We start from the raw sequence: 8,691 nt of genomic DNA, 5'->3' as shown, positions 1-8,691 counted from the left end.
CTAGGTTTTTCTTGTTTTCAGTACTTTCTGTAGTCTGTGTTAAGTTCTGTGATAAATAAAACTATTTCTTGTTTAAATACTGTCTGTTTGATGGGTAACTGATCTCCAAGCCTTAAATCCTCGTGTCTAGCTGGCTATGCTACCATTAAATCTTAAGAGTGCATCTCTAAGGAGGTGTTGGAGCTGGGCATGGTGGTTATTGTTTGTTAATATAGGAGTCCTTCCCTTATTCCTAGTGAGGCGTGGGGGCCGGATCCTATACACCCCCCCCCGGCTTTTCTGATACTTGAAGGGCTCACAAGGTCACCTGGTCTGCCTGTGCTGCATTGTGGCCCCCCCGCCGCAATTTTTTGAATGGACAAAATCTTCTCTGAAATGGTGCTGATGTCAAAACCCGCGGCTGCTGTAACATCGTGGGGGCCGGATCCTATACACCCCCCCCCGGCTTTTCTGATACTTGAAGGGCTCACAAGGTCACCTGGTCTGCCTGTGCTGCATTGTGGCCCCCCCGCCGCAATTTTTTGAATGGACAAAATCTTCTCTGAAATGGTGCTGATGTCAAAACCCGCGGCTGCTGTAACATCTAGTTTGGCCTTCAGAAGTTCATAAACGAGTAATTCAACAATGAATGGATAAGGTTCCCCCTAATATCCCACCTAAGAGTTCCGATTCCTCGACCGCATCTATTTTTCTCCAAACGTATCAGCATTTTAGATACTTGTAACTACAGTTCCCTCCCATTTCTTTCCCTATTGAGCAGCGCAGGACCCTGTGAGGCTCCAGGCTGCTGCTGAGCGGGGCTTCCTGTGTTAATGAGCGGCCGCTCAGGTGCACAGCTTAGAGGGAACACTGCTCGTAACCTTGCTCAAAAAAGCTAGAGCCGTCTTATTCATGGGGCACGCTTGGCATGTTGCTTGTGTATTCTGCACAGCCAAGGTAGGTGCATGGATTTGGGTTCCTCAAGACGTATTCTAGGTTTGCAGAATCTGAACAAGTACGTGATCTGCCAGATACACAAACAGATCCCAAACCAGGAGACTTCAAGCTCAAATAAGCACAATTTAATTTACTGAGCCGTCCAATTGTAGGTATATTACGGGACCAGCTCAGGAATAACATGGGAGCTATGCTTGCGCTTACTGTCCTCTCTCTTTCTACACCGAGCATCGATTCCGCTCCTTGTTCAGAGGGGAATCGTAATGTCTCCCAGGTAGGGAAGCCAACCTCTAGGTGGGACATGGGGATTCCTTGGAATTACAGCTCCTCTCCAGACTACAGAGATCAGCTCCCCTGGAGAAAAGGGCTGCTTTGGAAGGTGGACTCTATGGCATTATGCCCCACTGAGGTCCCCGTCCTCTCCAGGCTCCACCCGCAAATCTCCAGCAGTTCCCCAGCCTGGAGCTGACAGCCTTACCCACACCCAACCAACTGCCCGGTGGCCAGGGAGGACCTGACAGCCCTACTCCCGAATACTGCTTAAATCACTCTGACACCAAACTGTCACTTCGTTTGGGATGGCAAGTAACATTCTTAGAAGTTCGTACCTTTTTCTTTAAAATGACTCTCTGTGTCTTGGGAGAGACGTCAAGGACAAGCTCAGCACAATCCAGCTCTTTGTTTGAAGCGACGGGCCTCCCGCTTTCTTCCTGTAGGCTAGAATTCCAAAGAAATCCAGAAAGAAAGAAATCCAGAAAGAAAGAAATCCAGAAAGAAAGAAATCCAGAAAGAAAGAAATCCAGAAAGAAAGAAAGAAAGAAATCCAGAAAGAAAGAAATCCAGAAAGAAAGAAATCCAGAAAGAAAGAAATCCAGAAAGAAAGAAATCCAGAAAGAAAGAAAGAAAGAAAGAAAGAAAGAAAGAAAGAAAGAAAGAAAGAAAGAAAGAAAGAAAGAAAGAGGGGGAAAAGCTCTAATACTTTACGCAAATAACAGCCAAACCCCTTTCATGGGGCTGAATAGAAAAGCAGCTTTCACAAGAGCATGAATCTGACCCACCACTTGAACACATGAAGTTCACTTCAAACAAGTCAGACTGTTGGTCCTTTGAGGTCAGTAGCATCTACTTGGGCAGGAAGCCACTCTCTAGGGAAGGGGTGTCAAACATAAGGCCTGGGAGCCAGAACCGGCCCATCCAGGGCTCTTATGTGGCCTGCGAGCAACAAGTGCAAGGGAGGGAACAGGAGACTGCTTGGGGGAGTGGGCGGAGCCGCTCCAATTATGGCTTCAGCATGGTGGAACAACCTTGCCTGCAACAGTTAAGCAACGTGGGAGCATCTGCTCAGTGCTGCACCGCTGAATCTCCAATCTGCCCATGTGGGTTTTCCTTTGCACCCCCCTCCCAGCCCATGGGAACTTGCAGTAAGAATACAACAACTTGGAGCTTACCAGCTGCTGTCCTTTATACAGTTTATATCTCCGGTACCTGGTGTTTTGTTTTATGGCACACATGGCCCGGCCCGACAAAGTGACATTTATGTCAGATTCGGCCCTCATAACGAATGAGTTCGACACTTCTGCTCTAGGGTCTCAGTGAGATGTAGCCCGCATCACCTAAGCACTTTAACTGGAGATGCTGGGAACTGAACTTGGGACCCTTCAGCCTGCAAAGCTAATGTTCTTCCCCTGAGCCATGGCTCCCTCTTGATTGCTTCACTCAGAAAAAGGACTCTACACAGAATATGACTTTGAATATCCACGGGGTTATTGATAGCTCTGATTTCACTCTGGTGGATGGGGAGCTCTGTATAAGCGAAAAGCCTGTACACACTAAATTCTTAATATGCTCTAATACAGGACCTTTAGCAGGCAAAAATAACCAACACATGTCCCAAGCGTCCCACTTTTTCAATCATGGGAGACTCAACCAAGGGAGGAAAGAAAGAGGACGAAGACTAAAAGGTTTCCTGGAAAAAAGTTAGGTTTTAAAAGAGAGACTTTAGTCCAGGGGTCTCCAACGTGGTGCCCCTGGGCACCATGGCACAGGCTGATACCTTCCCTGGTACCCGCCACGTTTGTAAAAAGTGGGTGGGGCCAGGTGAAGCTTTTGCCTGGCGAGGCTTCTGACTGGCCACTGGAGATTTAATTGGCTGTGCAGATGTTTAAAAATGTTGCTGCTATCATAGCTCACAGATTTTTTTTCTATGTGACTGAAGGTAAGCTGCAGCACCCAACATGCCGTGTCAGAATTCCAAAGGTGCCTGCAGGCTCAAAGAAGGTTTTGTCAGACGATCAAAATAAAATGCACCAATGTTACTATTTTGTATCAGGTGGGGTAGCCGTGTTGGTCTGAAGCAGCAGAATAAAGTTTGAGTCCAGTGGCACCTTTAAGACCAACACAGTTTAATTCTGGGTATGCACACAAACGCTTATACCCAGAGTTAAACTTTGCAGGCCTTAAAGATGCCACTCAAACTTTATTAGAATATCAATGTCAAACGTGTTCCCATCAGAGCATCCATCGTATTCTTCCTAGCATCGACAGGACCTGAATGTCAGTGCCCAAAAAAAGTCTGTTCAGCGCTGAACCATTTAAGAACACTCTGGCACTGGATACGTTAGAAATTATTCCGCTGGAGATCAAAGCCCTCTGCACTCAAGTTTTCACCCATAAAAGAACATCTAGGATGGAAATTCCAAGAGCTCAAAATAACACACCACACAACGCCAGGGCTGTCCTTTATCACCTCTATTATTTATCTTAGTGAAGGAGATTTTAACTATAAAGATCAGACAGGACATGAGGGTTAAAGGAATAAAAGTGGACAACACAGAATTTAAAATGAAAAGTTATGCAAAGGACGTGGTCCTAACAGTTTTGGATCCACAAAAATCATTACCGTATGTAATTGAATATACTGAAGAATTTGAGTCCCTTTCAAGATACAAAATCAACAGGAAGTAAAAAATGATAATTTTATAACACAACAACAAGAAGAAGATACCATAAAGAGTACAGAATGTACAATAGCCTCTGATTCTATTAAATATCTGGGGATAAACAAGATTGGACAAAACTGTAATCCTTTCAAAAATAACTATCAGACGACCTGGAAATTGATACAAGATGTATCCGGATAGAAAAAAATTAAAAATCTCATGACTGGGCAGAATTTCAGCAATCAAAATGAATGTATTGCTAAAATTAAATTTTCTATTCCAAATGCGACCTATACACATTGAAGAATACTGACAGAATGGGAAAGACAAATAAATAAATAAATTTATTTGGAACAGCAAGCAACCAAGAATAAGCTTCAAATTATGTCAAGATGAGAAAAAGAGAGGAGGATTAGCAATTCCAAATATAAAATTATATTACCAAGCAGCAGTGTCACATAATTAGAGATGGACTTTTGAGAATATGGTTTAAGCGTCGTAATGTATCAAGTCCTCCAAATTCTCCACTTATGTCCCCAATGGAAGCTCATTTTGGCAAATATATGAGAAATAAAAGTGTTTTTTAAATGTATGGTAATATAGTACATGCTCCAGGGAAACCTAAGTCCTGGCAAGATATTAGAGATGAAGGAATCAATATTCAATGGCTATTATATATACTTTCATGATGAAAGAAGATCATTAACATGGAAGAGAGAGCTATAAGAGATATGACTGAGTTCAAACAGCTGATGACAAAACAGAAAGTTCACCTATTATGATGGATATACAAGATATTACTTAAGTTAGAAACAGAAGAAGTGAAAAAAATGTATTATTAAATGGATGCAGAACTTTAGAGAGCAAATACCTATGCATCAATGGGAACGGTTATGGGAAAAGGACATTAAGTTTACAGCCAGCCAGGCGTTAAAAAAAAAATTGGTATAAAATGTTTTTCAGATGGTATTTTACCCTGAAGGATATTGAGAAAGTAGATAGAAATTACAAAGGAAAATGCTGGAAATGTCAAGAGATAAATGGAACTTTTTACCATATGGTGGACTTGTAAAAAAGCAAACAGATATTGGAAGGAAATACATGGAAACATGCAGAATATATTTACAATTCGAATTCCCCATGGAAGCTAAGAGTATGTTATTAGGAACACTGCCTAATAAATTACCATACGTTTTGGAAGAGATATTTGAATATATAGTAATAGCAGCTAGAATTATCTATGCGGCAAAATGGAAACCAGACATCTGTCCAAGTTTAGAAGAATGGGAAAATAAACTTGTGGATTATGCAGTAATGGCAATTAACAGCTTATCTGAGTAAGATCAAATACTAGTCCAACACGCGAATCTCTAGGCCACGCTGACTTTTGAAACTTTCAGGCAAGTGACATAACAACCAGCCCCAACACAATGCACCCATTGCCAGGCCAGGGGGAAAAAAGCATAGCACCACAGTTTCTCGTAACCAAGAATAAAACATGATAAAGGCTGGCATCAAGCAAAATAAAAACAATGCTACCATTTCAGCATAAGATAAGAGAGCAGATTACCCAGAGAAAGTGTATGCGGCAGCAATGTAGATGAAATTTTCGTAATAGAGTTGCTTGCTGTCCTGAAAGTCGTCCATGCTGCATGTGATTTCAGAGGAGCCGGCCCCTTTAACGGTCAATGTGATGCAAGGCGGCAGGGTGGGCTCATCCCAGGCATAGTCCAAAGAGGTTGTCGGCTTGACTTCTGTGCTGAGCCGCGGTTCCGCCACACTGAGCTGCGTAAACACAAGGGGGACCTGTGGGAAGAGGGAGGGCAGGTGCCGTGAGATGTGGAGCGGTTTGCGCCCGTCTCAGTCTTCACTGTTCCAAAGTAAAACCGAAGTAGGGAAATGCTGTGGTGGATGCTACCGTGTAAGGTCGCCCCAAATGGATTGGTGGCAAAACTGGAATTTGAACCCAGGTTCACACTACATTGCTTTTGCTTTTTCGCTGTCAAGTTGCAGCAACTTATGACAACCCTGTAGGGTTTTCAAGGCAAGAGACATTCAGAGGTGTTTTGCCAGGCCCAGCCTCTGCACAGCAATCACAGACTGGTTTCCCATCCAGGTCCTAATCAGGGCCAACCTTTCTTGGCTTCTGAGATCTGATGAGATCGAGCTAGCCTGGGTTATCCAGGTCAGGCCACTCCTTTCCAGGGGTCATTTCCTGCAGGAGCGCACAGGAGCGGAGCTCCGGCAGTAAAGAGCCCAGGGGGCGGGCACATGCAACAAGCCCCGCCCCCTGCTCCCAGCAGCCCTCAGTCAGAGCAAGAAGCAGCCAGGTAAGTTGCAGAGCTCCCCTCGGCCCCCCGGTCCAAAGCAGTCCAGTGCCACCTTTAAGACCAAGTTTTATTCAGGTACAAGCTCTCCCTCCTCTGCGAGGACAGATCTGCACGTCCCCCCCCCCAATAGCTAACAATCCAAAACAGTCCAGTGGAGCCTGAGCGCTGGGTGTTGCATTCTGACACTTCCGGTGATGTCAAGGGGTGTGGCATATGCAAATAAATTATGCTAATGAGTTATCCTAATGAGCTCCTGCACCACTTTTTCTACGAAATGACCCCTGCTCCTTTCAATAGTAGTCTCTGAAACTTTGGAACTCCCTCCCCAGGGAGATCCATCTGTCTTCCTCTGTCATTGCCCTCCGCCAGAGGGTGGAGGCCCTTTTTGTTTTGTTTGGTGCTCCCCAATAAACTCCTATTGGCCCTCCTCCCTGTCTCTGTTGTCTTCGCGTGTCTCTATATTTTTATTGTATTGTTAAATATTTTACATACATTGTTTTAATATTCTAAATGTTTAATGTTTTGATGTTCTCTGTCTCGGGGACCTATTTGGGTGGAAAGGTGGCATAAAAATGTTCTAAATAAATAAAATTAAAATAAATATGTCATACATACCAAACCGTCATACATACCTGTATCTATTATTAACCCAAAGTGAAAGTTCTTTACCTTAGAAAAATTGTCTATGCGGAACGGAGGTGGTAACTGATCGGTGTCACTGAACGAGACACGGTATGTTGCTCCCTTTAGAGTGATCTCTACTCGTAAGAAGTGGCACTTCCCAAGGGTGTCCCTGCAAAAGTCAAACGGAAGCAGCTCAGCAGGGTTTCACAAATTTTGAAGATTTTCCACATAATCTGGGCATCTTGATAGGTTTGATCCATGACTCAGACCCGTAACACGTAGGTGTGCTTTCTGAACTCTTGTGATATAGATAGGCTGCATCAATGTTCCCTCTAAGCTGTGGAGTCTTGTGAGCAAAAATTCTACTTTGTGAGCTACTAGCATTAAAGTTGTGAGCCAGCGATTTGGTTACTGCATACCTTAGTTTGCTCTGGAGGCATCCTTCCTGAGCTAAGACAAAAATGTGTGAGCTGGAGGCTAAAAAACTGTGAGCTAACTCACACTAACTCAGCTTAGAGGGAACACTGGGCTGCATGTTTAAACGAGAATACACAATGTGCATAAAACCATAAGGAGAGCCCTGCTGGATCAGACTAAAGGCCCATCAAGTCCAGCATTCTGTTCCCACAGTGGCCAACCAGCTGCCTCTAGGACGCCTGCAAGCGGGACGACTGCAATAGCGTCTTCTTGCCTGTGCTCCCCAGCAACCGACTAATATAAAGAGGCACACTGCCTCTGCTACTGGAGGGAGCAGATATCCATCATGACTAGCAGCCATTCATAGTGCTGTCCTCCATGAATCTGTCCACTCCCCTTTTAAGGCCATCCAAGTTGGCGGCCATGACCACATACTGTGGCAGCGAGTCCCACACCTGAACTAGGCGCTGTGCAAAGAAGCACTTCCTTCTGTCTGTCCTGGATCTCCTACCCTTCACGCAGATGACCCTAGGGGTATTAGGTAAGCCAGTTTGGTGTAGTGGTTAAGTGTGCGGACTCTAATCTGGGAGAACCGGGTTTGATTCCCCACTCCTCCACTTGCACCTGCTGATGTGACCTTGGGTCAGTCACAAGCTCTGGCACAGCTGTCCTTGAAAAAGAGCAGTTCTCTCAGAGTTCTCTCAGCCCCGCCCACCTCACAGGGTGTCTGTTGTGGGGAGGGGAAGGGAAAGGAGTTTGTAAGCCGCTCTGAGACTCCAAGTGAAGGGTGGGGTATAAATCCAATCTCTCTTCTTCTTCTAAGCATATGGAGCAGAGGTCCATCGGTGGCTATTAGCCACAAGGTATAGATAGGGACTCCGGGGCAAGTGATGCTCTGTCTTCTTGGTGCTTGGGGGGGGGTCAACAATGGGGGGGCTTCTAATGTCCTGGCCCCACTGCTGGACCTCCTGATGGCCCCTGGTATTTTTGGCCACTGTGTGACACAGAGTGTTGGACTGGATGGGCCTTTGGCCTGATCCAACATTGGCGTCTCTTATGTTCTTAGGGGTTCTAGTGTAATGAGAGAGGAGAAGTGCAGGGTGTTTCTGTCTCTCTCCTCTTTTGTTTTATCCTCTTGACAACCCTATGAGGTCGGGTAATCGGAGAGGGTGCGCCTGTCCCATGTCCCCCACTGAGAATGGAGTTTTGAAGCCAGATTTTCTAGATTCTAGTCTGACACTACGCTACGCTGCCACACAATGTTTCAGGACAGCCTGGATCTATTTTCCTAGCGAAAAACCCTGGGGCGATTTGAAACCTGGCATGTACCCTGACTGCTAGGGAAGCCCGAGAAAAGGCACGGCAACATCTAGATAACAATCTCTCTGGAATTGACACAGTGAACTTGCTACTTCTGCAGATCTGACAACCGTCTCTCTAAAATG

At 45.1% G+C, this 8,691-nt stretch overlaps 1 protein-coding gene across 1 annotated transcript in view; it reads right to left on the bottom strand.

The window, feature by feature from the left end:
- The window catches only part of LOC107124080 (vacuolar protein sorting-associated protein 13D-like), a gene marked incomplete at its 5' end in the record, with an annotated part of 92,050 nt that overhangs the window by 77,946 nt on the left and 5,413 nt on the right, over nucleotides 1-8,691 (bottom strand). The window contains 3 exons of the mRNA XM_015427468.1: nucleotides 1,545-1,653; nucleotides 5,446-5,681; nucleotides 6,875-6,998. Of these exons, the coding sequence (XP_015282954.1) occupies nucleotides 1,545-1,653; nucleotides 5,446-5,681; nucleotides 6,875-6,998 (469 nt within the window). The remainder of the gene's footprint in view (nucleotides 1-1,544; nucleotides 1,654-5,445; nucleotides 5,682-6,874; nucleotides 6,999-8,691) is intronic.

This window comes from Gekko japonicus, unplaced genomic scaffold (genome assembly GCF_001447785.1).
Source record: "Gekko japonicus isolate JY-2015 unplaced genomic scaffold, Gekko_japonicus_V1.1 scaffold3345, whole genome shotgun sequence".
In the NCBI taxonomy this organism is placed as follows: domain Eukaryota; kingdom Metazoa; phylum Chordata; class Lepidosauria; order Squamata; family Gekkonidae; genus Gekko; species Gekko japonicus.
The sequence above is the reverse complement of the archived record's forward strand: the minus strand, read 5'-3'. Positions and strand labels throughout refer to the sequence as shown.